We start from the raw sequence: 27688 nt of genomic DNA, 5'->3' as shown, positions 1-27688 counted from the left end.
CAAAAAGTTCTTCTGAATTTTGATGTTGTTGACATTATCTCCACCTGGTGCCACATCAGCTATTACCATGTTATGCCAATGTAGATGCAGATTTAGCTAAAGAGAAAAATAAAGTCTAAGGTACGCAGAGGTACTACATGTTCCTTAAATTGTACAATTTCAAGTTTTTTCTAAAACCACAATATGACCCAACCATGAGAATCATTTGTCTTGAGTTACAATACAAAAAGGCTTGTTCAAGACTTGAAAGAATATGTTGGTTTGAATATAAACTTGGTTTCTGAGAGAACCTTCAACCTTTGCCTGTGTGATGTAAATTAGAAAAAAACATGCATACTAAATGTTGGTATTCAAATAAAACAATAACAATTTCTGAAAACTGTATCCCAAGATAACAAAAGGGAAGGCCTCAAATAATCATCACTTTTTAAAAAAAGCAAGAAGTGACTCGGTGGAAGAACGTAACCGGCGACAAAATGCATAGAGTCGCTGCTGCATGGTTTATCAAAACATTTTAATTTCTTGAACAACAATACAGTATGTCACAGAAAAATCACAGAGGAATTAAGACAGGTCTGGCTCAGCTTTTCTTCTAAGTGACTTCTTTTGGAAACAGTGAGTGCAGCATAAATCAATCAAGTGAAAATAGAAGGGGGTTAGGGGAAAAGAAGAGCATCGTTACATCCTCCAAATAGTACTAATGAGGACAAGACACCAGGAACCTCGACGCCAATAAAAAGTCACATCCCTAAGAGTCTCTGCAAAAGTGTCAAGAGTTAACAACTACAGTTAATGCTTATCATAAAACCACTAATGCCACACGAGATTATGCATTTCATACAATGGAAGAAAGGTACAAAAGAAAAAAAAAATCTTGTATTGTTCTCTTAGTTACAGTACAAAGACATCATTCCATTTCTAGTAAACTGTGTTGAAATGGTTCTAAGCACCAGATGGTTGAATTGAGCTGAATCTTATGTCCATACATCAATATATGTTGTTTGATGAGGGGGCACCGAGGCAAGTAGGGGTCTAGCACCATGAATATTAAACTGCCCCCCTGATTGCACATCCCCTATCCACACACTATGACCATACTACGCTTTTAAAATACCTTGTAGCCCCTTATCAAGTGAAGTATCCTTTGATATGCAATAAATATATAAGCAAACCACCATTTACAGTATAAATAATGTCACCATTTACAATTTATCATTTTCTCCATTATCCAAAAAAAAAAAGAAAAAAAAGAGAAAAATAAACAGAATAACTGACAACAAAAAAGAGGTATAAAAGTTGGGACAAATTCTCCCATTGCAGTAATTTAAACTAGAAGGAAACAGGATACTTTCAGCGTGTATTTAGAATATACCAACGACAACAAAGGAAAACTGAAACAAATGACAGCAACAAAAGCCTCCTTTTTTTTTTTGATTGAGAACAAAATTACACGTTTTAATAAACCTGAAGCGGATACAGTATGTACAGAAAATGGTGTGCACAGACCGGTGAGACCAGAGCCGAGCCCTGAAGCTTGCCATTTGTGGGCAAGTCATTATAATCGTTTTTACGCCAGTGATACCACACCTCCATTTCAATAGAATAGTTCCAGTTCCGTGAGTAAATCAATCATCCTACAATTAGGTCTTTGCAAAAATACTGACCACTTGAGCGCATGTACAAACACTGTCAGATAGCACCAGCAAATTGAGTTTCCTGTGGAAACTGTTTTGCTTAAATATCTCTGAAGGATTGCTGATGTTGCATTTACATTTTATTTTCATAAAACAAGTAGTGATTTATCTTGAAGTCATAATGAGCTGCACTATTTTGATATTTATAAGCTAGTTTTGACAGGGATGTCCTGGGCATGGCCCATTTAAAAACACAAGAGCAAGTATGCTAACGTTAGCTTAGCATGTCAACAAACTGCGACGCGTAAGAACATCGTCAGCAGGGGAGGTTTGTTGAAGACAGCAAGTGAACGTGTTAGGTCATATCTTGAGAAACAAACGATGAAGCCATACAAGTTTTAGGGAACATGTTTTCAGAACACCGTAGTATCTTTTGGCTAGCTGACCCATGTTGGAGATTTGCATTGAAGTCGCTCAGTGGAAACGCAAGTTGGGTCAAAAAAATCTGTCACTGCCAAGACAAACTGACCAGAGAAACTGCAATATTGAGTTGGAACTCATGGTATCAGCAAAATCCTAATATTATTAAGCAAAAAAAAAATCTTAATCTAGAGATTACCAATAGGAGATTGTCACGTTTCTGTGTAAGAGAAATGCGACATTGTTTTTACTATTCACTATAGTTGTCAAAGTTAGAAAAAGATTAACATTTCCCAACAACAGATGTCGTTTAGTGTGGAGAATCTTCCTTTGGTCAAAATCCTGAATTTGTTGACCACCAGGTCTAATTTGGCATCGTCTGCATCTCATTTAGCTGATGCTCGAGGAGAAAAATCCGCATCTATTTTTCCGAACCGATACTGATGGCATGGCAATAATTTTGAGGTCAGAAATTTTAGATCAAAAGAGAGCAGTGAATTATTGTTAATTAAATAATTACATCGGTGCAGTTCTAGCCTTTGGCAGTGTGTGGCGCTGAATTGCACTAGGACGGAGACACAGGATCTGTTCATCTGTTTGGCATCACTGGTTTTTGCATTAGAAGACTATGATTATTTATATCTTTGCACATGCTATTTTATGTTGCATTTCGCTGACGTAAACATCAGTGTTTAATACCCATCCCTCCTCCCGCTCTTTGTCTCTGTCTATGCACACCACTGTGTCTCCCATAAGTTCATTCACAATTTACAATTCTTTATTTTCTCTGTTACCTACAAACAATAAGATTTCAACAAAAGAGGTATAAAACCGGGACTCTTAAATTCCCCATTCCAAAAGTAAAAATGACAACTGTACGTCGGTTTTCTCTGCATGTTTTGTACAAATCACGTTAACCATCATCTTTGCTAGACTTGTTAAAAAGTGGACACAATAAAAAGTAATTTTTTTCCCCTCCTCAACACAGTCGATTTCCAACTAAGAATGAAACCATATTAGTCCTCCAGTAAACCCGTATTTTAGAGAAACTGAGAAAAAAATTTCAATTTGAGCTAGTACTTACGTAAAAACCTAATTTGTGTGTGTTTTATAAGCTAATTACCTCTAAATACAGTTCACAAGGCCAATGTGGTGTACTTCTAGGCTGGTAACACTTTGTTAAGTATCTAATGAGAATAAATAGGATTGGTATAGCACCTCAAAGAGTTTACAGACAAGAATTACAAATATCAGTTTACCTGAATACCGGAACAAAACAATTAAACAAAAAAAAACAGAAACCAAGACCATGCCGAACATGACAATCAGCTACTTCCCCTGCTGGTACAATAGAATCACAGCAAATTCATGGACACATAGAATAACTAGATTGGTGTACAAAAGTTCTACTGAATTTGCATAAAAGTACCTGAATCATTACACAGAACCGGCTACTAGACGCTTTTGAATCACAGCAGTGTCCGTTGAACATACATAACCTGATTTTCAGTGGTATCAGTGCTCACATTGTTTTTTTTTTTTCCGTTTGCTTTTTTTTTTTTTGTTAGTTTTTTTACTTATGTTAAATGCTTTTTGTGAGAAGAACCAGTCTAGTCATTCTATTTCAAAACACACGTCCAATCTGCAGCTGGTATGGGGAAGACAGTGAGCTCGAGACGGATTGGCTGAATATCCATACCTTATTGTGTAATGTAAACAATACTGAGTAAACGTGATTGGCTGATTGAGAGAGCGTTCGCTGAAGCTGGCCACCTTGGAGACAACTTTTGTGCTGCTGTTAGAGTTTTGGTTATGGCTGAGAGACGTGCGACGCGGAGGAGGCCTCACTTTGACGGAGGTGGAGGGGTCTGAGTGGGGGAGAACAGAGGAAAGACGAGAGGTCAGACGGAAGAACCAAGACGAGAGACTGTTCTGCATGAATTGTGTTTCAAACTGCAATGGTACACATTTGTTTGTTGAGCATTAGCGAGTAAAAAAAAAAAAAGAAAAAAAAAAAGAAGTTTGATCCACTGCTAATTGCGTAAGTCGGTTAACTTCAGTGAAATTACGAGTCTCTGTCTCACTTTATATGGAGAGAGATGCCACATCAAGCAACAACTCAGACAAAGGATGTCGCTTTAAAGCTGCAAAAATGATTTGCATGTCGTCAAACGAAGTCAGCCTGTGATTTCCAAGTAAAACATGACTTGATGGAGAAACCTTTGTTGACAGGACATCAGTAACATGTATTTAAAGTTGATTACCAGGTTTGCACACATCTCAGAACTAATTTTAACCAAATTCTCTCTACAGAAACTTAGTGAATCCTTTAGCTGTCTTGGCTGCTTCTTGGTGATGTAAAATTTCAGCTTTTTCTACTGACTTTTCTCCATCACCGAGTTCTGACGACCAGCTAAAACGCTGCACTTTGATGTGACTCTTCTTTACACACTCCTCTGTTACTTGGACAGTGTGTTTTGGGATGCTAGAAGACCCATTTACAGTTTATGTTTGTAGTTACTGTCGCCACAGCTGCCTACAGATTGTTAATGAGCTCTGCCACTGTTGATAGCTGCTTATCCTTGAAGGGTTGATGCCTACCTCCAGTGACCACTGGGTAAGAGGCACAATCCTTAACATTTACTCAAAGTATTGAGAAGAAGACATTGCCGCTTCATGAATTTAACTTGTGTCTTCTTCAGGAATAGATCATTTGCATTGATGATACGTCTTGGGTCAACGTCCTGGTGCAGAGGCCTAACCTGTCCTTATTTATCTGGCTGAGGAAAGAAAATTCTCAAACGTATCACAATATGCACGCACTGGGCCCTCAATGCATCCAAATCTGTATTCACTCTTATCAGGAAAACGGAAAGAACTGAAATATTTTGTTTCAGCTTCTGTCCTTAACAACAGAGATGGTGCATTTCTCTTCTTACAAGCACAACGGGTCAAGTTGATGGCAAAAAGCTCAATCTGATCTCCACTAATCACGGCCCTCACTCCCAGGTATTTTCTGATTCCTTTATAGAAACCAACAGATAATAAGACAGGCTGGTACATGTGCCTTTTTAACCAGAGGGAGCTTGCAGGCTCTGCAAGATTTCACTTCATTACAGGATAGGCTGTTACCAGTGGTCATCTTGGTGTCTGCAGTCCCAACTGCCTTCAAGTCATTAACAAGCTCAGTTTTGTCTCAGACTGGATTTCAAAGGTCTTCGGTCTTATCTGAGGTGGTGGAAAGCTTTGATGAGAAGAATTGTGTGGGATTTAAAAATGTAGGAGACGACTAGAAATCGAGAGAATTTGTAACTAATCAGTGAATGGATGGATAGAGAATATAATGCAAATTCCCTTTTCTAGCTTCTAAGGAATATTTTTATCTTGATTTTAAAAATCCTGTTTCTCATTTTTGGCAGTGTGCCTAGTTGCAACAATATCTTTACATAACCGCTGGTAAATTTCCCTGGAGTTTACTGCAAAGTGGCAAAATGAAAATCATTGTGCCGACTCTTGAGATTTGCCCCAGAATGTCAGTACTCCACTACTGTGGACAATTAGCGTGAACTGGCGCTTTATGAAAGTTTGATAATCATGGCATCGCTGTCAGCTGAGACTGTTTCAGGCTGGTATTCAATGCTTTTATTATGCATCCTGAGACATGACAGGAAACAATGGGAGAGAGATTGGAGAATGACAAGGAACAAGGCTCCAGTTGGACATTGAAATTGTTAGTTGGCCAAAGAAAACACTGATCTGAAAGATCACACTGGAGATTTTGCGTAACGCTGCTGCCAAAACAGAAGACGAGTAAATGAGAGTTGTGTTTATATTTGAAGTTTGCAGGCGGGTCAGAATTTACCCATAACCCGTAGCTGCATTTATGAAAGAAACTCTGATAATATCCAAATGTTTAGAACAACATTCTTCCAAAGTGGTCCGATCTCCATTTGCCAACTTTTTTGACAGTCGTAATTAAATTTATAAATGACCACAGAAATGTATTGATATCATGACACTGATACTTATCTGCGATTGTATCAATGTCACGAGGAATTCCGTTATTTCCCTTTTTTCTTATATACTGACCAGCATGAAACTGTCGTAGATCTTCATCAGCTCCTCCATCCGATACTGTTCCAGCACCACCACCCCTGCCAGAGAGGAGCTCTTAGCTCGAGCGCAGTCCTCACAGTGCACCACGTAGGTCTTCTTAGTGCTGTTCTCACTGGTTACTAACAGCAGATTAAACACCTCCACCTACACAGGGACGGGAGTGGCACTCAGGTGTGTTTCTTATATATATATATATATATATATATATATATATATATATATATATATATGTGCACAATATTCAAGGAATAGTTAAAGTGAGGCATTAATATCTCAGGTATGAATCCAGATTAGTGGTCCCAGATGCTAAAGCTAAAAGCTAGTCAGTGAAGAACCAAGTAAAATGCAGACTTCTACCATAAAAAAGGCTATTCTGAAATATCCTGGTGGTTTATGTGAATAATAAACCAGAAGGTTTACTGCTGGGAGCAACTAAATAACCAATATTGGTTGGTTGTTTTGTTGCTCCTTCAGCTAATTGCTAGTTCAAAGCCAAAGCAGACTTGTACCAGCTTAAGACTACTTTCTTTTGCATAAGCTGACTAATTAGTTGGTAGTGGAGACAACAGTTGATATATTTGTGGTTCAGTATTCTGTAAAGCTATCAGCTCGCCAAACCAGTGCCACCTTAAAACAACTCCAGTCTTGAAAACATCGTTGCAGTTTGTGCTAATGCTAACTAATGATTGTCTATCTGGAAATCTGGGCTAGGAAGGAACGTGTCAACAATGTGTTGAACATGCATTGTGAACACACTGTAAATATTTTTTATTCAAGGTCACCACCTAAAAGTGGTCAAATTTCGTAAAACAGTTTTCACTAATAATAATAATTTAATTTTTTTTTTTACATAGTCTACTTTTTTATCAGACAGATATGATGATCGGAAACATGGGACATGCTATGGTTTCAGATCAACCTTTCTGGCATGATCCTTATAGACTCTAGTCAGTCCCTTTATTTTTTTGTGTTATTCTTTTGTATTGGGTCATTGTTTTCCCAGTGCTTTTGCGTTTCCTTACAGCCTGTCTCGAGTTTTATGTTTAGTTAGTGTCATTCCTGAGCCAAACTCCTCAGTTCACCCCCCCTCACTGCGTACTTTCTCCCACAGCTGCAATCTGTTAGTAAATCCTCCCCTGTTTTGCATTCCAGTGATCAACCTCCCCCCGAATTTAAGCTTCACTGTTCAGCTAAACCCTTGCCATCCTTCATTTCATTGCCACGGGTTGTTGCCATTCCCTTACATGACTTGCTTTCTTTACATCACTTTCCTCCTGTGTTTGCTGTAAGTGCTTCATTAATTGTACTTCCATATATCATGATTTTCTGAATTTGGGCTTTGTTAATTCTCATAAGTTGATAGTTTCACACAGGAACCTTTCCTATGCACATAATCAGCAGTTACAGAGTAGTTTGAGTTGTCTAATGCAAACATGACGACGGTTTGAACGCTCATTAAAAAGCATTTGCGTCAATCCAATGACATTTTTGAGATTAGCATTGTTTTAGGACTGTTGGTTATGGACAGTCAGCCTCAAAGACTAAAAAAATATGAATTTATACAAACCAAAGATGCAAAGAAAGTTCCACACCATAGGTAAGACTTAAATGATTTTTTTAGCAGAACATTACTTTAAAAACCTTCAGATTTCCCTTTACAAGAAACAACTACAACAGGGACTCACATCACACTCGTTGCAGTAGTAGGCGGGCTCATCCTTCATGCGGCTCTGGTAAAAGATTTTCTTTCCTGCAGTCACCAGCTGGTCTCTTAGAATCTGGATGTGCTTCATAGACTGCATGAGGCAGTGCCTGAGCAGAAAGAAGGAGTGGACGATGAAGAAACGCTCACCCACCTCCAGATAGATCCACAGTGGCAAACATTTTACTTGATCATCTTGTAGGTGTCCTTGTCCGTGATCTTGAGGGTACGAGCCACGTTCCACGAAACGTGGATCATGGGCACGATCGACTTCACTTTCTTCACCTCGTTCCACTCAAAGCGCTCCAGAGCGAGCTGATATTGGTATGCTGCAAAGACCAAAAAAAAAAAAAAAAGTTAACCGTTGTGCAGCTGACAGAAGATGGTAAAAATGAACCGCATCTTCAAGTTTTGCAAATTCTTCCTTTAAAAAATAAAAATAAAAATTACCATTGAGCGGTCCCACATTCCAGGCTATGTTGTTGCACCAGCCAACGGCTTGAACCCAGTGAACGGTCCCGGCGTTGATCCACACCAGATCTCCTGGTCTCTGGATGAAGCGGTACACAGGGATGTTGGAGCTGTAGAGATCCTCCAGCACTGGCCACCAGGACCCCGTAAGATAGTCTACTCCGTGCCTGTGGGAAGAAGTCAACAAGACAGAAAATTAGACTTCTGATAGTGTTGCTGCATCTGCTGATTGAATTTTATACTCACTTGTCGCAGAATTGGTTTATGGCGTCCCAGTAGTGTTCGTGTACTGCAAACCACTCACAATCTCCAGGCCCGATATTAATGTTGACAGAGCAGAAGTTGTTGTTCTCTTGATGCCCTGGCAAAAAGCAAAAGCCATTTATTGACTCAGTAATAATATCTAAAATCCGGAAATGCAGCACTTATCAGGCCAATTTTCAATCAATAGCTTCGTAAGGTTCTGACCTGGTGATTTTGATTCAAGCACATTATGAGTTCTCTTTAAAGTTTGTGAATACAAACATGACGCAGGTAATTTTTGTCTAGTTTGCAAACAAAATTAAAACGTAGCCGTCTTAATAAACAAGTAAAAGACTTGTGAAACAACAGACAAGCTCTATCTTTGCATCAATGAAACCCAACTAAAAATGACACATTTTTCTCCTTTACAAGGCAGGTTACAGCTCATTAATGTTTCCTTGCCGTCTCTTTGCAAGTTCTGCTCAAAATAAATAGGAGATCTGTTCATTTTAATATTAAAAAAAAAACAGATTTCCCATGTAGGTTGTAAAATTATTTATTCATTTGTAAGCCAAAGTCGTTTTCCTTTCTTGAAGCTTCCTTCATTGTTTGTTCTTTCTATAAATTGATCTGTACTGTTGATACAGACTGAACAGCTGAGTCTTCTTCACACATCAACAACTTCCACACTGAGGAGTTTTGCTTTCAGTTTGTTTGTGGAGTTATACAGTATATCGGATTCACTGATCATTGTTTTGAGTTTCCAAACAGCGGCTAGAGCAGGTCAAGCATTAAAAGTCCCAGTCAATCAGTGAATGTCTTGATTCATCTGTTCAAATCAGAACTGACTTTCAGGTCTGACACACACTGACCGGGAGTTCGGCTGCCGGGAACCTTCATGTACAGCTGCACGGAGTTCATCCCCAGGATGGTGTGACCAACGAGACTGAGCATGTTGTTGCTGGATTCCACTCGCATGAACGCTGGGAGCTTCAGAAGCTCCTGCAGCTGGGGCTTCCACCTTGGTTTAGAAATGATTTAAATATGTAATCACGGTTAATAGTTTGATGTAGCACCAATCCACCAGGAGATTGGCTAGATTTGAAAACTCTTCCTCACCTTTTAGGGTCAGAGAGATCAATGTTGGTCCCGAATTTAATGATCTTTCCCACTGTTTTCTGCTCTGGGCTGTGGGTGGAGGGGGGAGGAATAGGGAAATCTGAGATGACTGTTTACTCAGCTGAGCAGGGATTTCTTTATACAGACAGACCAGAACTGTTTGCTTACCTGGGAGTGCTGGGGGAATTAGCCAACTGGGCTTTACTAGAAGAAGTGGAGTTGGCTTTATTTGTCATTGAAGTGGGACTGACTTTACTATTGGGTAAAGTCAGGGCAGCTTTTGTGGTCGCTAATGTGTCTGATGTCTTATCTTCTTCTTCCTCCTCATTCTCACTTTCTTTCTCCTCCTTTATAACATCAACAAAAAACGACTTAGAGAGTAGGAAAGGATTTCACAAATAGCTTGAAAATGCTTGTTTTGCAGAGGAACAACGTTTCTAACTAAATCAGGATCATCATTTCTTATTTCTATGTTAAATTAAACAAACGACATCTAATAGTTGCTTCGTGTAGAAACAGAAAATCAGCCTGAAAAAAAAAACAGAAAAGCAACCAATTGATTCACATTCAGTCACAAAGTCCAAAACTTATTTGATCGACTAAAAACCCAGCAGAACTGGGGCTTCCTCAGTTTGTTTATGTGCTTAAGTGACACACAGATTTTATTCACTCTTACATTCTCCTCATTCTGTATATTATGGGCTACGGTTAACTTTCCTTCACTCTAAACGTCCGTTCACCATGGATAACACCAACGAGCTATTAAAAGTACAACTCCTGGTCTTTCTGTAGAGGTAAGCAAAGTTGGAATGGGCTAAAAGACCATCACCAAGAATCTTGGTGTGAAGGCAAGAATTGCAATGGAAAAATGTTAAATGACCATCAATCAGCCTGAGCCTGGAGCTCATGCAAGGGTAAGGAACAAGCCCACAACTACCTGTTAAAGGTCTGAAGGCAACTGGACCGGTCCGCGAGGAAACCATTGGCCACACCATACAGCAATTTAAATCTTGCTCCCCTCTTCTACAGAGGACATATGTCCATTTTGGCTTTTTGAGTGAAAATTTAGACTTCGTAAGACTGAAATTTTGGTTCAGAAGAGACCAAAATTAAGCCCTCTGGTGTCAGTGTGGGTTATATCTTTGGAAGGACAGAAATGACATATATAACAGAAGAGGGAAATCTCCTTCTGGCTTGTTTATCATATGCAACAGCATATGCTTGCTTAGGAAGACTTGTCGCAACTGTTGCCACACTCTCAGAAAGACAAGGACTGGCTTTTAAAATCAAGAAAACTCACTGGTAACTTTTTAAACTCCTACATGCTCAGCACAGTAGCTGAGCATGTTTTTCTAACTGTATTGAAATAACTGCTTAATACTACAGAAGACAATATCTACCTCCAGGCTCTCTTGGAAACTGGAGGCCTGGTACTGGGCATATTTGGCAATGGTGGTGTGCGATCGACTGCTTTCACAGGGCCAGGTTTGTGCAGAGCCGTTTAGGTTCCAGTTCTCATCAGCAGGCTGTTGAACCTGAGTTCTCACTTCCACGGCGTGGTCTGAATTGGCCTCCACCAGCGACTTGGTGGAGAACAGACCGAGATCTTACAGAAAACAAATAAAGGGGTGGTGGGGGGGAGAAACATGGTTAATTACCAAAGATACACAAATATTCAAGCAATAGTAATCCTCAAACTACTGAGTTTCAAGCCTGCAGTATCTCCCATCAATCTGTACTTGTTGAATTACAACTTAAAAAGAATGGAATGCAACAGAGCATGAGCTGAAACTTACTAAGGCGGAGGGAGCCGGCCAAGCCCCGGATGACCGTTACGGCATTTTTGGAATCTGTACAGAACTGAAGCAGAACTGGAGAGAAGGCATCCCTCTTGCTCTCCAACTGCAGAAGCAAAAGAGTACAACTATAAATGCTGGAAACCACACATGTAAACAATTAAAAGTGTGTTTTTGTGCATCATGACATGTTTTCAACAGAGTTATTTTCTAGACCTAACCGGGACACTTTTGTACCTTATCACAGCTAGAAAGTGCAGCGCTAAAACAATTTGTGTGATTCCTAAACCTGACCAAAGAATGAGTCAACTCAAAATCAAACACTGAGTGACAGAAAACATGAAACAAAAAAGCATAGCTATTCCAAGGCTGCGTTTAACTCAAACAACATGCTTGTGGGTCCTACATTTTTCCTTCAATTTCTGGAGTCGTAAGAAGACAATGCCACAAGGATAATAATTACTGAGCACTCACATAGATGCTTGGTGTGGGTGGGTTGAGCTTTTCCCGTGGAATGGGGGTGTCAATGGCAATTTTGGGTTTGACACAGAACAAGGGAAGCAGGAATGACTCCTTGAATTTCCCCTTCACTCTATCTCCCCTAAAGTAAGCACAGTAGAACATCAGATATTCCCAAGCGACAGCGAAGGGAAATTGTCAACAGCACATTTAGATCTTTGTGAAACCACTCACCTGCATGCTCTGACCACTTCAGCTGCTGTGTTGTCGATGCTGAGCTTCGACATTGGGATCCTGGGTTCCTCCAGCTCCGATATGTTAAACGTTTGTCTCCCGGCACTGTCCATTTTAATCAGCACGACCTTCAGCTCTTTGGACAAGCCCATGGACAATGCTTTCAGTTTCAAGGGATCCACTGGACCTTTGGAGAAGGGAGATTTGCTTGCTGGTGTGATAGCACCTGACTGACGTGATGTTTTGATTCTTGCAGCTGAGGTTCCTGTGTTTGAGGTGTTGGTATCTGGGGTTATCTTCTTTCCTAACACACCAACCTCCACCTTCACATCAGCGTCCCCAGTGTCCAGTTTGACTCTCTTGATGTCTTTACCATATGGCGTTTGATTTTCCTGAGGAATCTGGCCCTTCATGCTGTCTGCAAGAGGTCTGGTGGAGCTTTTGGAGATGACGGATACAGAGGATGAAATACCCCTCTTGTGCGCATCCTTTGAAGGATTAGCTTTAGTTTTGCACTTGCTATCTTTTTTATTGACCTTTATCTTTACGATGTCCTCTCTCCCGCCATCTTTATGCTTTCTCTTCCTTTTTGTAGCAGTCCGCTTGGATTCTTTCCTGTTTTCTCTCCTGTCCTTGGTGGAGACGGTAATGACACCAGTGAAAGAGGCAGTATGAGTTGTGGTCACTCTCAGTTCCGCACTCAACGATCCCTCCAGAAGTGAGGAATCCGTTCGCTCCAGAAGGTTCTCTTTATTCTTTCCCACCCCGTTATCATCTGAACAACTCTCAGTTTCTTCCTGATTCTCCTGCGCCTTGGGATGAGGAGCTGAATCTTTTCGAAATGGCAGACTTTGGGATTTCAAAAGTGAGTCTGAGGTAGAATCAGGAGGTGATTGACTGTTAGACTCCAAGAAGGCTGTGGGGGATGATTTATGGCAAAGATCCTGATTCTCATCACAGTGAATCTGGGGCGCCACTGTGAGAGATGATGAATGCTTTACCCCTCTTGAAGTGGCCCCACCAAAAGGACCCCCGCGACATGATGCTCTCTGGCCTTCAAGGAAGGTGGCCAGGCTCTTGAAGACATCATCCAAACCTGCTTTATGTTGATCAAAGTCATTAAGAAGCAAGCCCGTTTCTTTCCTACTTGTATTCTCCTGCTCTTCTTTGTCTTCCTCAATATCTTCTTCGACTGCACAAGGTGGCTCGCAGAACTCAGTTGGGCTGTTGAGAGAGTAGCCATCCGGTTCGCCAGTGCTTTCACTATCTGCAGGGAGAGGAGATAAGCACTGAGTGGGACTGGGCTGGAGAACCGGTCTACTGATTACGCCCTTTTTCAGCTCTTCCTCATCTTCATCAAAATCCGAAACGGGGGAGCCCTGCCAGCTGAGCACAGGAGGAGTGTTTGCATTGTTTTCTCCCGTGTCACTGAGATTTCCCAGCACAGCCTCAGGCTGAAGGTCTGGCGCATTGAGAACTCCCACCTTCTTCTCGTCTTTGCCATGGACCAGCTGGTCTGACCCAGCCGAGCACGTGGTACTGAGAGGTGTTGAGGCTTTATGGAAGATTGAAAGGAATGTTTTACCAGAGTTGATATTTGTTCCATCTCCTGAATGCAATGTAACACTGCTGCTCTGATGGAGACTTTCAGGGTCGGCTATGGATTCTATGGGGTGTTTATTTACTGGTAGCTCTGTGGGAATGCTGCTCCCTTTAGGGATTTGCTTGGACTTTGAAGTTGGGGACTGGGAAGTAGCGTTGGCATTGGAAGTGGTTGGCTTGTCCAATGTTCTTTTGACTTGTTCACCTCTTTTCCAGGTTTTGTGTTTTCGGAGTGACTGGCTTTGATTAATTCCTGACAAAGATTGCGTCTCCATTTCGTCCAGTTTGGCCTCTCCTGGACAGGAGAAAGCATCGACGGAAGAAAGCTTTTCCTTCTTCATTCTTTTTAATTTCAAGCGCAATTTTCTGTCTTTCTTAATTGCTTTATCTCTCTTCCTATTCCTTTCATCTACGCTTTTCTCTTCTTTTTTCTTCCTTCTTTTCCTTTCCTCGTTATTTCCATTTGCAAAATCATTCATTTTCTGTTTTTTAATAAGCTTATCCTTCCGTTTGATCTCAGTTTTTCTGAGCTCCTCCAGCCCCTTCTCGGGCTTGCTCATCCTCGGCCTGGCAACAGGAGATTGTCGTGAACAGACTGAGGTTTTCCTGTGTTTGGGGTCTGAAAACCTGGATTTTGAGCCAGAGTCAGACGTATGGCATGTGGATGTCAGGCTAGGTCTCTGGACGTGACCGGGGCCTGCTAGAGACTTCTGCTGTTCACTGAGAGTCGGAAGGCGTGGGTGAATGTCTGCTGAATCTCTCCTGCAACTGGACACGGCGAATGAGGAGGGACTGGAGGGAGCTCCAGGACTGCTGGAAGTGGAACGACCATCTTTAGGACTGCAGAGAGGGGTCGAACTGGGGGAAAACTCTGCAGCAGAATTTTTGCACAGGGTTGAATCCCTTGAATTGAACCTTGAATGAGACCGCTTCTGTTCCTGAAACGTAAAAGTTCAGATTCCATGTTAATTACTGAGTAAATTATGCGCTACATTCTCAGAACTGTAAGGTGGATTTTAAATGTTTATCTCTTACTGTGCTTTGCTTGTGATGATGGCTCTGCAAGTCCTTTTCCTCCAGGGGGCGTGGTGGTTTGTTGTGCTGTGGAACTTTCTGGTGGCTTGTGTGCCGTTGATGATGGTAGTGATGATTTTGCTGGCTGTAAGGCACACGGGTGTGGTCTGCTGGTGAAACTGAGATTTTCCCTTCGACCTTCCCTTTGTTACCATAATGTGGTGGTCTGCTGATGAGACTCTGGTTGGGAGGTTCCGAGTCACCAGCGCCATGGCCTCCCGTTCGTGGTTCAGAGGTTTCCTGGAGCGTTTCAGAAAAGGTACTCGATTTTAGTGGCACTAGTTCTAGGTTTAGTTGTTTTTTTTTTTTCTTGACTGAGCTGGTTTACCTGTTGATGAGATGCTGAGGTCCTGTGTTCAGAGCGATGGCAGGGACCCGCTCTGTCATCTTGGTTGCAACGGTAGTGGCTAGGCGATGATGGGGCATGAGGAGGTGGAGATAAATGCCTCGATCCAAGATGAGATGACTGTACAAAGAGATATAATTTCCCCTGTCATACAATACTGGATTTCACCAACAGGGGGTAATGTTTCTCATAAATAAAGGAACTCATGAATGGGAGACATTAGTCAACAAAAAAAGTTTGTTCTAATTACTTGATCTGGGTCAGAGTCCCTTTTCCTTTTAGCTGGACATCCATTCCTCGAAGATAGATGGTGCTGAGGGGGTGGACTGTGATGAGGCAGCTGCTCTCTCCGTTGGTGAAGGGTGGGACGTTTCCAAGGTCCATGCCTGTTGTTGGCCATTCTGCCTGTGAAGCCTCTGTGGTGGTCTGACGCACCCCATCTATCAATCGGGGACTGCAACTCTCTGCTGCCGCGATTCAAGCGAGGATGCCCTTGCTAACAGAAACAGGAAAAGAACCGTAAATACAAAACAAGGCTTTCCCCAGTCGTCGGTGCTCACCAGATTGTTGCTGACATTGTTCTGCCAGTCGACATAGCGTTGTCCAGGGCCAGTTAGATAACTGTTACCGCTTTGGTTGGGGAATAAGCGTGAAGAGTTGTGATGCCAGCTCTGGGCCTCAAATTGCTGCTCTTTACCATCCCAAATTCTTTGCGGATGTCTATGGCCCTTTGAGATGCCCTTATCCTGGACATGGTTGACTGTTCTGTTCCCCCTAAGAAAAAACAACCAAACAGAGCTGAAGTCAACAAGTGGCAGATAGTTATTTTACAGTTCTGCTACATAAATGTGAGTTCAAACCAGATGTTGGCATTGCATTTTCAACTGTTGGTTACAAAAAAGGAAAAAGCTGCCTCATCATTAAGCTTTTGTAAGATACACACCACTCCATTATCATCAATATTCATCAGTGTGTTATTGATACATTGTTTCACTCACCTGTTATACAGATGACTTGATAGTGAATGATGTGACTGGTTATGTTCTTCTTGGTATCTGTGGAGTGAAAACACAGAAAATCAATCATAATATAGCGACATAGCTTACTTAAAAAAGGTGAATTTTAAAACTTCTTTTGCATTTCTGACATTGACTATTAAAGTCGTTTATGGTTATGCCCCTCTTAAGACTAATATGACCTTTTACAGCTTTACACCCTGTCAATCAAAATACATTGCAGTTGTATTGTGTGGTTCCAAAAACTTGTTTTGTGGGGGGGGGGGGGGGGGGGGATCCCTTTTACGGTGTAGGACCCTTTCTGTGAAATGCCCTTCCTCTGTCCTTACTGTCTAGAGTCTAGACGCTGGATATAGTTTAAAAAACATCTGAAGACCTTCCTTTTTAAACAGATCTTTACACAGGCCACTCCTGCCTTCTGTTTACTCTCTTTTTTTATTGTGCAAATGTACCAAGTCATTTGCACTAGAAACTAGACCAAAAAAAACGTAGTAATTTTTTGTGGCTTTGCAATGAATTTACAAGCACATAGACATATTCAACAAATTAGAGTTCTGGTTTGTTGAATTGGCTTGTCAGATCAAAACAACAGTCTTTAAGTTCAGTTTTTAAAGGTACAGTACCTTAAATGAATGCATCAAAGGATACTTCCGTTGACACAGTGATCCCACTGAACATCTTAAAGAAACACTCCATAGCTCTCACTATATTTGCCAGTTTCCACCTCAGCTTCTTTTTACTGATGCAGCAGCCAGTTGACGATGCTACCGTCTCCTTCATCAATTCTGCCTTTTGAACATGACATCGAGTTTATTATCACAGCTGCTGCCGGAATAAGAGATTTCCCTGAATATGCTCATCAGAGTTTCAGTTAATGAGTCAGCCACGTTGAAGTGGTACTTATCTAAAATTGGCCTTGACTGCTGGTTCAGGTAAAATGCATCCCATCATCAGCTTCCATTTACTCTAAATTCTTACTTTGGAACTTTTTAAAGCAACGGTGACACTGTGACAATGAGGGTTGCTCTTGGCTCTCTTTCAATCAGCACAGCTATCCAAACCTTGCCTGGGTATTGCCATGCAATCCAAAAGGCAAATCCAAACATTTAATGGTGTCTCCATGTTGATATATTTCTGAGCAAGTAGCAGACAAAGTCATAAACACAGACGGAGAACAGATAGGTGTTGAATTAAAGATTCATGTTGCATGATGACATGTGAGACAGAAAAGAAGATAATTTATATACGAATATACAAAATAAGCATGCAGTACAACACATTAAAAGCATGGTGTTGTACAGCACAGTAATGGTTTTCTCACAATTCCCTCACCTTTTACCTTTCTTTGTGTATTTACTGAAAGGGAACATTGTGAAATAATGAACATTTTGAACAACAACACATAAATGCACCCTTGTACACCCTAGACTGATTTCCATTGAATGTCCCTCTGTCAGATGGTCCAGCTTGAAGATTTCGCTGAACTTATATTCCTTATATTATATTGATTTTATTTATGGTTCAATTAGTTTCATTTTGACTCCAATATTAAAGGTGTTCTCTGATTTTGAGCTTGATCCCACTCGAAACTGACCTACGACCTCCAGGATTTCCGAGACCTTCAGGCGATCACTGGATTGTTGAGAATGCTGAACACCTAACTTCATTGAGAAGGCAAGCATGACGCTACTGCGCTTTCAGTACTGGAAACCCCTACTGCTTTCTTCCAATTAGATGTCCAACAAAATCTTTCAAGCTTCAACATTTTTTTTTTTATTAGTATAGCTGTGACTCCTTTTTTAATCATGACAACTTCACAAGTTTCTCCTTGAGCTTATTCCCTATCGTCCTCGTTCTCATTGCTAAATATGATGGCAGGGCTTCCCTTTGATAGCTTGCTAAATATATTTTGCATTCCAACTGCACCTGAACACCTCATAATTTCCTCCACTCCTAGCAACAAGATGAAGATGAGTGAACTTCTCTCTGTCTCTTCACCCTAGTAGCCACAGTAAGCATATACTTATCTCTATGTGCCAGGGACACAGCATGGTGGTTTCTGTATTTTTAGGTGTGTTTTTCTTTTTTGGAGATCATTGATTGTTCTTTGCAGCTGCATGACTCTTTGTTTAAGCAGGTGAGTAACCTCCACTAACATTGTGAAAAACATTACAGACAATGATGCTTTGGAAGTGTTAAGCATGCTCAAATAAAGTCAGGAAATTGCCATGCACTATTATACATAATGAGGAGTGTTATCCCTACAGGAAGGCCCTGTTTAACCCTTAATCTTGGAGGAATATGAAAGTTATGGTGTGGTCTTTATCAAGTGTGAAGAAGACAATTTCAAACACACTGGAGACAGAAGTCTTTTTTAAATACAGTAAATGTTTCCACAATAATCTACCGCTATCATTCAGCTCATGCAGCAGTGACAAAGTGTCAATAGTAAATACATTCTGAATAAGCTCAACAAGGACACCTTGTTGGCATGGCAATTCACATGCAACGCACAGAATCTCACTTCTTCACTCGTGAGTGGATATCAGTTTCTGTAGGTTTGTCTGCTGAGACCGATCTGTCACACCTTTAAATACACACATTTGCTAGGTACCTTTTAGCACTCTGCGTACTGTATCTATAAACTTATTGATTCAAGGATAAAATGTTAAAACATAACCATTTTGTGCAAGTGTTGTGCAGCTGACCTTTGTGGGTGGCTCCAGGGGCGACCGTTGACAGGCGCCCATTGTCCTCTGTTAGGCCCTCCAGCTGGGTAGGGGTCCCATGTGTTGCGGCCAGAGTAGAGCTCCGCCGGGTGATACATGCAGCCTGCAGGACAGATGTTGCCTAATTCAGTCAGAGGTTTCTTCAACTTCACTGTAATACCGACCACTACAGGAGATTCTTCCTGCCCACGGCGGTCACAATCTGCAACAGGTCTTTTAAGAGCCTTAAGTTAATAAGAGTTACAACAATATTTTATTTCCTTTTGGGATCAACAAAGTGTTTTTGAATTGAACTGAGTGTTGAGAGATACAGCAGCCTGAACAAATACTAACACTACTGTTAAAGATGTGCAAAAAACATTTAATTGCAACTAATTTCTTAATTTTTTCTTGGTGATGAACGGGACGATCCATTCAAGTTGCACAAAATTGTGTTCAGTCGTCTGGAAACTCGCCTTTACAGTATTTTTAAATAACTGAGACTGTGAAAAAAGGTAAACTGATCTATTCCTATAAGAGGATGATTTAAAAAAAACCTCTAAACTTTGCTGCTAGAGAACTGCAGCAAGATTTTCACTGTGAGATACTACTGCAGTAACATTTCTGTTGTTTCCCAGGGGTGTAAATATAACATTTCTGTTAACTGCCGTGCACCAGGCTGAACAAGGAACCGAGTTTACCTCAGCAGAACACACAGTGGCCAGGGTGGTAAAAGAAAATCTTCAAAGCTGCAGCAAAGAGTGGCATCTTGGAGGTCGACAAATCTCCATTTTACCCGTGCTAACTTGTTATTTGGCAATGATACTAAGTTAAAAAACAATCAAACAAACAAACAAACAAAAAAAAAAACTCAGGAGAAAGCACCTTATTCTTCCTATTGACTACCTTGTTTCTTTTCCAAAGGTCATGGGAACCTTATTGCACCATATAGTCACAAATGTTTTGAAATATGAGGGCATTTTAAATAGCAAATATCCTTCTTCTATGGCAGTTTCCAGACCTTTATCCTATTAAAAAAAAACCCTGAGGGTTAAGCTGCAAACATTATCTGGATGATCTAGACACATTGTTGAGAGAGGAATAGTTAATTATGTCTCTCTGTGTAAACTCTGACCTTGTGTTTACAGTGGAAAACTAAATGTTGTCATATTGGCAGAAGGAGAACGGACAAAGTATCAACAGCTGGGGAGTCAAGAATTTTATCACCAGTGACTCTGCTAAAAACAATTAGTTTCTAATTCTGGAGTTTTGTCTCACTAAATAATAATAAAGTTTTCTTTTTTAATCCAAGATTATGTAACTGCATTGAAACATTTATTTAATAACTTTTGACACTTTTTTTTTTTTTTTACCAGGATTACCATGAAATACATGTACGGTGCTGCAGTGAGGAAAATATATATATATATATATATATATATATATATATATATATATACTGCTCAAAAAAGTAAAGGGAACACTTTAAGTGTTAAACACCTGTTTAAGTGTTCCTTTTATTTTTTTGAGCAGTGTATATATATATATATATATATATATATATATATATATATATATATATATATATATATATATATATATATATATTGCCCTGCATGTACTTTTGAGACAGCTGAAACAAGAGCAAATGTTCCGCAGTTACCAGTCTTGGTCGGTGTGTAGCGGTCTCTCCACTTCCCACGTGAGCGCAAGAGACAGTCTGCAAACAAAAACACACACACGAGAGAGAATCACTCAGGAAACATCTCCTCAGGGCCCGTCATTTAAAAGACACAGAACTTTACGCTTCAAGTCTCATCATGTGTTGCTGTGACCGATGCACACCAACGGGGGTTTTTGTTCTTGCGTCTCTCTCTCATGCTGTATTTTCAGCTGCTCTGCATCTGTGCAGCGGTCATATCATCAGCGAGCAACAGCAGCACTGCTGTGAACTCGGGCTTTCTCTAATCAGCGGCGCCCGGCAGTCACCACAGCCGGTGGCCATTCAGAGAAAGAAAAAAAAAAAAAACAAGACACGCTCCATGGCAACCTCACTTTAAGGGCAAAGGAGGAAAATGGAGATGCTGCGGGAGACAACCTATGTTTGGGTTCATCCAGGCCGTTCAGTTTCACTACTTTTAATCAGCTGCTAATTCTGTGGATCTGTACTTCCTGTCTCGCAAACTGATTTAAGTATACCCATTTCCTGTGACACAGTGAGCTCTTTCGCTGCCTAGAAACTACTAACACACACACAGGCCGTCAGGTGTTAAGACTGACTGCTATTTCAGCTTCTGTCCCTTATTTTAATTTACCCCGTTTTTTGCACTTTAATGGACTCAATATTGTTGTTTAAATGAGACAGGCAGTTTTTTGTTTTTTTTCCATGAGGAAGTCTTGTGCTGAGAATCACACTGCTGATGTTGTGATAAGGCTGCACCTCTGTATGCAGATGCTCCCCCGTGGCTATTTATAACACACATGAAGAACGTTTCACCACTTCCCTCACGGCGCGTTCAGTTGTACTACATGTTTTCGCTCCACAGGTTTGCTTGTGGTGTGACTGATGCAGCTGCTCCACTGTGTTAACCTTTCTGTGAGCGCTGAATGAAATTAAGCAAGCAATAGCCCAACCCGTTGCCAGAGCAACAAAAGCCAGACGCTTCTTCTTGCCCGTTGCTTCGGGCTTTTTTGGGGGTCGATTGCTTGATTCAGATGTACGTTCAGAAAGAAGGAGAAAACACAATGAGTCAATATTTGCATGCAGAGCTTATTTTGTGAAGACGAGGCCACAAATACTCTTCCGAAAAGGCTGTTAGCAAATTGTAGAACTTTTGCACATTTTTATGCACGAGTAGCGCGCAACTAAGAAGTGGAAAGGAAATTGTACAATATTCAGCATTTTTATTCAGAAAACTCTAATAAGTGTTAAATGCACTTGCATTCAGCCAATCTCACTCAAGACTTCTGGTGTATGTCTCCACCGGCTTTGCAAATCAAGAGACTCTCCCTTTTTCCAATCCTCTTCACTTAGCAACGCAAACTGACTTCAGATAGGATTATGAAGTTTTTAAATCGCTTCGAGGTCAATTGGATTTAGGTCGGGACTTTGATTGAACCATTCTAACACATTATTCCATTGTCTCCCTGGCTTGATGTTTTGGGTCCAGTTACCTTTGTTGGTAACTTGGTAACTAGGTCAATAACATTTTTCCCCATCAACACTGATCAGATTGTTCATTCTTGTTCGATGGAGGATGATGCTGCCGCCGCAGTGGGAACAGTGACATGCAGTATTAACATTTTTGCATGTTGGTTAAGGCGGACAGCCATGTCTTTGTAGGTTTGCAGGTGAACCATACGATTTCCGCATATTTACAATAATGGTCTGGACAGTGTCCTGTGAGACGTTCAGACCTTGCGTGGTGACAGTGTCATGTCTGTGCAGAAGCTTCTCCTGAGCTGAAAACTGCAATTACAATTTAGATTGCAATTAATCTACATCCTCTGGACAATTTTCTTTCTTTATCTTTACATAACATCCCCACTTCACCCTATCAAACCTGTAGCATTTGAGCTGCTTTACCTATACAGTACATACAATGTGGCGCTCAGGGACACTTGGCACCCGTCCAACTAGTCAAATACTGTGTGCGCAGTTTTGCGGCACTTTGAGACAAAGACTCGCAAGCAACTGCGAGCCTGGGACTCGGAGCTGCTTAACTGCACCAGCAGCAGACCGACCATCTGTCGCCAGCCCGCCCCGTCGCCGCACGCCGGTACACACACTTTTATTTGCCGCGCCGTCCGTGGAGCCGTCAGTCGGCAGCTTAAGCTCGACTCCGCACAACAGCGGCTCTGTGCGTCCAATATTAAAGCCATATGCGCCGGGGTTAATTCAAGACATCTGGAATCCAGCCTTCAGGCCAAATGATCTCATGTGCAAAATGGGTGAAGTTGCTGTTGGGTAAACGCTCTCCTTCACGGTGAGGCAACCTTTAGGAAAGAATGTGCAGGACAAACAGTTTCACCCCGTAGGAGTGCACTGCAGAAACACCTTTTGTTTCACGCAAAAGGCCTACTCGGCCTAGGCTTCCTCCCTCCCATGTTGTCACCAAACACGTGCTAGCCGCACGCTTCCTGTTTGCTGAGTGTAAATAGGAAGCATTTATTTGAACTCTAAACATCAGGGTGCTTGCGTGAGGCAGTCCTACCTTACAGTGACCTCCGAGAGACAAGACTTTCAGGTCCAAATTTTGATGTTGCTTTCAGGACAGGATTAGAAAGACTCCAGACCAGTGCGGCTTCAGATCCCTTTAAATAGCTGCGAGCTGGTAGTGGGGGAGAAAGAGAAAAAAAAGAGAAAAGCACACAAACACACATAGTAAGAAGCTGTAGGAAATACTATAGACAGTTGGTGCACAGATGTACATTACAGGAAGGTTTTATTGTTTCAAATCAAAGGGAGTCCCTTGGGTACACCTGTAACTCCCTTCCTGTTTTATTCCTATCTAAGTCATCCCAACAACATGTACACTTTAACATATGTGACCCTGCAGGGCAAAGAAAGAAAAAAATAAGCAACCTTTGGAGGGCGTCCAGGCAATTTTTTTTGTTTTTACTACCTGCCTTTCCTCCTGATGGCACCGCATTTCTGCTTTACTACTTGTTTCAACAAGGCTCCCTCTTTTTATCTTGATACCCAATATCCCCAGCCTCCTGCTTTCTCTTTCTGGCAACGCGAGCGGCTCTGCCTGTGTCTCCACCCTCCCTTCTCTCGGCACGCTATGCCCCTGTATCCCTGGCAACCGATGATATCATTTAGTCCAGAGCTGGGAGGAAGGCCTCCAGCGAGGAGGGGAGTGTTTGCGTTTGTGTGCGATTTTTGACAGAGAAAGGAGAGGTTGTGTCGGCGGTGGGGGCAGGAGACAGTCTGTGGGGTTTTTAAACTTCAGCTTCAGCTTTTTTTTTTTATTCCTCGCATTTGCACAGCAGTACTTATAAGGGATAGGCTGATATGAAAGTGCTTTGCATAAACATAGCACAGTTTCAGAGTATTCCCTCAAAAACACAAAGAAAGATATGTAATATTATCCAATTGCTTTATTTTAAATAGGAAACCCCCATTTATCTGTAGAATGCTTCTAGAATAATCTGTTAGTTCAAGTAGTTACAATAACGGATGTGCCGATCAAGTTTTCCCTTATCAGTACCAATTTGGATTTTCTTTGCGGTCTAACCTGACTCATATTTCCCTTTTCTTCCTAAGCAGCTGTCACACTGTTCCCTATCTTGCCATGTGTGCTTGCATTAAAAACAAACCCATATGACATGGGTTGCAAAGAGGCGAATGAAGGAAATTAATAGGACTGTATGGGTCAGCAAGTTCTGTCATGCCCATTCTGAACAGGGCATGTACGCGGAGATCAGTGGTGTTGAATTCACAGTATTCTGCTACACCGTGACCCGGTTCATTACTTTTCTGATAAGTATTTCACTTTTCATATTTCCGGATCACCTGGGGACAAGTGGCCAAGTATTGACTACCCAAGTCTATCAGACAGTAAGTTTGGGAGGCATTAAGTTTTACTTTCATTTTCAAGCATCTGGTGCCTGGAGGTGAGTAAACTATCTAAATAACATAGCATGACATTAAGTAATTTTGGATTATATTACGGCTCACTGCTGCGATACCTGTGCAGGAGTTGCATTGATTCTGTCCATGAGCAGTGAAGTGCACTGCTTGGAATATGCTGCAGGGTTAAATTTTAAGGTAGGTGATGTGGGCATCATGTCTTCCAACTCAAACGAAAGGCTGATGAACGACAGCGTGACATCAGTATAAGGATTCTACCACGCAGAGGAGAAAAATGTGTCGCATGTTCTTTGAGTAGACTTGAATCAACGACATTGCATTGCTTCATTGACAGACCTCTAAAGGTGTTCTAAAGGGAGTTCTTATAAGCAATTTAATGGACAGGAAAGGAAAAACCTGATTTTTCAGTATGTAGCTATCTACAGCCCTGCATCTCGTGCATGATATTTTGATTTACACTGTACTGTACTGTAATGTACCACATGCAGGATGTAAAAATGCTACGAAGCACCCATTCAATGGAATCGCCAATTAGAGCTGATCAAGGAAAAATTGGCCGATTCTGATGTCTGGTCGATTGATTTCTGCATCTCTTGTTGCCATACTTGTATCAATCAGATTTGCTTATTGTTATTTTTATAATATATAAACACAAACACTTCAGCAAACACATACACATTAGTTGCACAGCTGTAGCTTTTAAGCGTTATGTTTTAGTTTTTAAGCGTCTTTCGTTTCCCAACGATGCCTGCGTTTGGAAGCATTCACCAGCAAGTTCAGAAAGAGGGATTGCTGCAAAGTCACCAACTCAATGCAGTTAGCATTGAGTCGGTGCTGGGTACCCTCATATAGACTTAGTTCTGTTTCCTCAGCTGACATTATGAACTGAATTTAAGTGTACTGCATTATATCTAGGCTGGAATTTAAATGTCAATTTGAATTTATCTATGCGACCTACTTCAACTGAATTAGAACTATTTACTATTAACTGGCACTGCATTATTACTGACAGAGCCAAGTTTTTCCAAGTTTCCTTGCAAGCGATCAAAAGTACTGGACTCTTATGGAAGCCAGCTGACCAACAGCATCCAACGACGTGGGGGAGGGGAGGCCATCTACTCTTCATGAAGTTGGGGAAAACCGAGGGCACTCTAGGGGTTTCTTTGTGATCTTTACAGTAGATATGATGGGAAATCTTTGTGTTTATGAAATCATAACTTTTAAAACCCTGAGTCTAGCTTTGATGCCTGTAGCCTGCCCAAGGCGATGACTGATAGGTGAGCAGCAATATTCAAAGAACGTGGAGAGCTAAGCTGTCATTTTTAAGCAGTATGACATTAGAAACACCACAATCATGCATGATCTAAGCTAGCTGCAGCAAAACCCCTGCAGATGTGCATCTTTTGCAGCGTGTGCATGCGTGTTTTATGCAGTGGATCATGCTCGTATACCATAAAAGGGAAGGAAGGTCTGCCACACACACACACACACAAACACAAACACACCATATTTGCCTCCGGTGGTTTCTTAGCCAACGCAAGGAGAGGACAGGCAGAGATCAGACCGAGCGGAAGCAACAAGGTATACAGACAGACTGGACGCCGACTGGACCCCCTCCACCAACACCAGCAGCGCCACCTCCCCTATAGCCTCGCTGACTACATTCACAGTTCCAACCAGACGCAGACATGAGCCAGGCTCAAATGCTCACATAGCAAACGTACAGTACGAGCCGAATATCAATCATTTAGTTGTTTTTTTTTTTTTCTAAAAATAAAATCTCTGCTTGCTTGCATTGCAGCCCCCTGCTTGTATCCCCCTCCCCTTCTCCCTTTTCCAGTTAACAGCAGCTTCTGCCGGCATACGCTCCATAAAGCTCAGCCCCTCCGAGGGGGTGCTGGAATGTACCAAGGCAAGGTCAGAAACACCAGAGAGGGGTTTGTTGCATGTGTGTGTGTGTGTGCGTGTGTTGTGTTGTAGTTGCAAAGAATACAAAATGTGCAGCTTTTTGGGGGGGAACAAAGACTGTAAAGCATCCTGGCAGGTGTGACGAAAGACTGTGTGTGCACGTGAGAGAGAGATATGGTGTGTGTGTGTGTGTGTGTGTGTGTATGTGTGTGTGTGTGTGTGTGTGTGTGATGCACAGCTGGTCTGCGTGGTGAATGGTAACCTAGAAATGGCTGTCCAGGTGGTTATCAAAGCCGGTAATCAACTGAAGGCATAAATATATATGAAACAGGTTGATCCTGGCGGCAGTCGCCTTACCTTTGACCTCCTGGGTGAGCATGGCAACCATCTAAATGTGACATTTCTGCTGGAAGCAGCAAAATCCGTTTGAAGAACGTTGTTGGTAGACCTGTGCAACATGAGACACTTTCCTCCTTATTCTAAATTAGGATCTAATCCTTGCTCTTCCTACTCCAGTTTGTACACAAACACAAACTCGCATTCAACAGCTCGATGTTCCGGTTTGCAAAAAAAGAAGAAAAAAAAAAGAGAAAAAAAAATCGAACCACAAGTGTAACCGCAACAGTTTTCCTTCACTACATTCATCATTTCACATTCCTCCTCTCAGTGTGGGTCTGCACGTGAGCGTATTGGTGTGTTTTTGCGTGTGTGTGTGTGTGTGCGTGCGTGCGTGTGTGTGTGTGTTTAAGCTTCATGCATGGATGTGCAGCAGTCTGCAGACGTACACTGCAGTACAGTCACCGAGAGACAAATCATTGACAGGGCACAACATAAAACACCCCGAACGATCCGAGAACTGAGATGGAAACAATAGAAAAACACACACAGACAGACCGACACACACACACACACACACACACGCTTCTACCCCAACACACAATGCATGCAGTAGATTTCCATTCACCACCATAAAATAAGCACATCTAGTTCCTCCTCCTCATTTACCTCTCTTGGGTTTTTTTTTCTGTAGTTTTTTTTTTTTTTTTTCCTTCAGGGTCTTTGGTCCAGGCAGCCCTTCTCTCCCCTTTTTCCTCCCTTTCTTTCACTCCTCGCCACCTTGTCTCACCCGATCCTCTCCTCTCTGTCTCCTTTCTTTCCCCCCTCGCCTCCTCTTCCTGTTTCCACTCTACTCTCTGATGCTGGGGCTCTCATAGCAGCACAGACTGATCCACGTGCACAGAGGG

The 27688-nt window shown here is 41.6% G+C and overlaps 1 protein-coding gene across 2 annotated transcripts; it reads right to left on the bottom strand.

Moving 5' to 3' along the window:
* Positions 1 to 493: 493 nt before the first annotated feature.
* Positions 494 to 27642, bottom strand: LOC102237438 (lysine-specific demethylase 6B-like). Of its 2 annotated transcripts, none has more exons than XM_023342705.1 (22): positions 27450 to 27642; positions 23155 to 23271; positions 20604 to 20660; positions 18941 to 19064; positions 16215 to 16271; positions 15792 to 15990; positions 15467 to 15712; positions 15199 to 15336; positions 14832 to 15110; positions 12195 to 14734; positions 11976 to 12102; positions 11502 to 11607; positions 11106 to 11311; positions 9874 to 10052; positions 9706 to 9774; positions 9459 to 9607; positions 8590 to 8704; positions 8323 to 8510; positions 8060 to 8201; positions 7856 to 7982; positions 6144 to 6314; positions 494 to 3922 (listed from the first exon to the last, which is right to left on the bottom strand). In XM_023342705.1, exons 4-22 carry the CDS (start codon positions 19057 to 19059, stop codon positions 3899 to 3901), a joined length of 5181 nt encoding a protein of 1726 aa, XP_023198473.1. In that variant the 5' UTR covers positions 19060 to 19064; positions 20604 to 20660; positions 23155 to 23271; positions 27450 to 27642; the 3' UTR covers positions 494 to 3898. The 2 variants fall into 2 exon arrangements, with proteins under 2 accessions (XP_023198473.1, XP_023198474.1); XM_023342706.1 differs by lacking the exon at positions 27450 to 27642 and adding an exon at positions 26802 to 27112.
* Positions 27643 to 27688: the final 46 nt, after the last annotated feature.

This window comes from Xiphophorus maculatus, chromosome 11 (assembly GCF_002775205.1).
Source record: "Xiphophorus maculatus strain JP 163 A chromosome 11, X_maculatus-5.0-male, whole genome shotgun sequence".
Classification (NCBI taxonomy): Eukaryota; Metazoa; Chordata; class Actinopteri; order Cyprinodontiformes; family Poeciliidae; genus Xiphophorus; species Xiphophorus maculatus.
The sequence above is the reverse complement of the archived record's forward strand: the minus strand, read 5'-3'. Positions and strand labels throughout refer to the sequence as shown.

Excerpts from the sequence above, each read along its gene's own strand:
- LOC102237438 (XM_023342705.1), bottom strand. The coding sequence starts at position 19,059 with ATGTATCACCCGGCGGAGCTCTACTCTGGCCGCAACACATGGGACCCC. Across the intron at positions 10,053-11,105 it reads GTTTCCAAGAGAGCCTGGAG|GAGGAGAAAGAAAGTGAGAA; the intron begins GTAGATATTGTC and ends GATGTTATAAAG. Across the intron at positions 6,315-7,855 it reads ACTACTGCAACGAGTGTGAT|GTGGAGGTGTTTAATCTGCT; the intron begins GTGAGTCCCTGT and ends GTCCCTGTGTAG.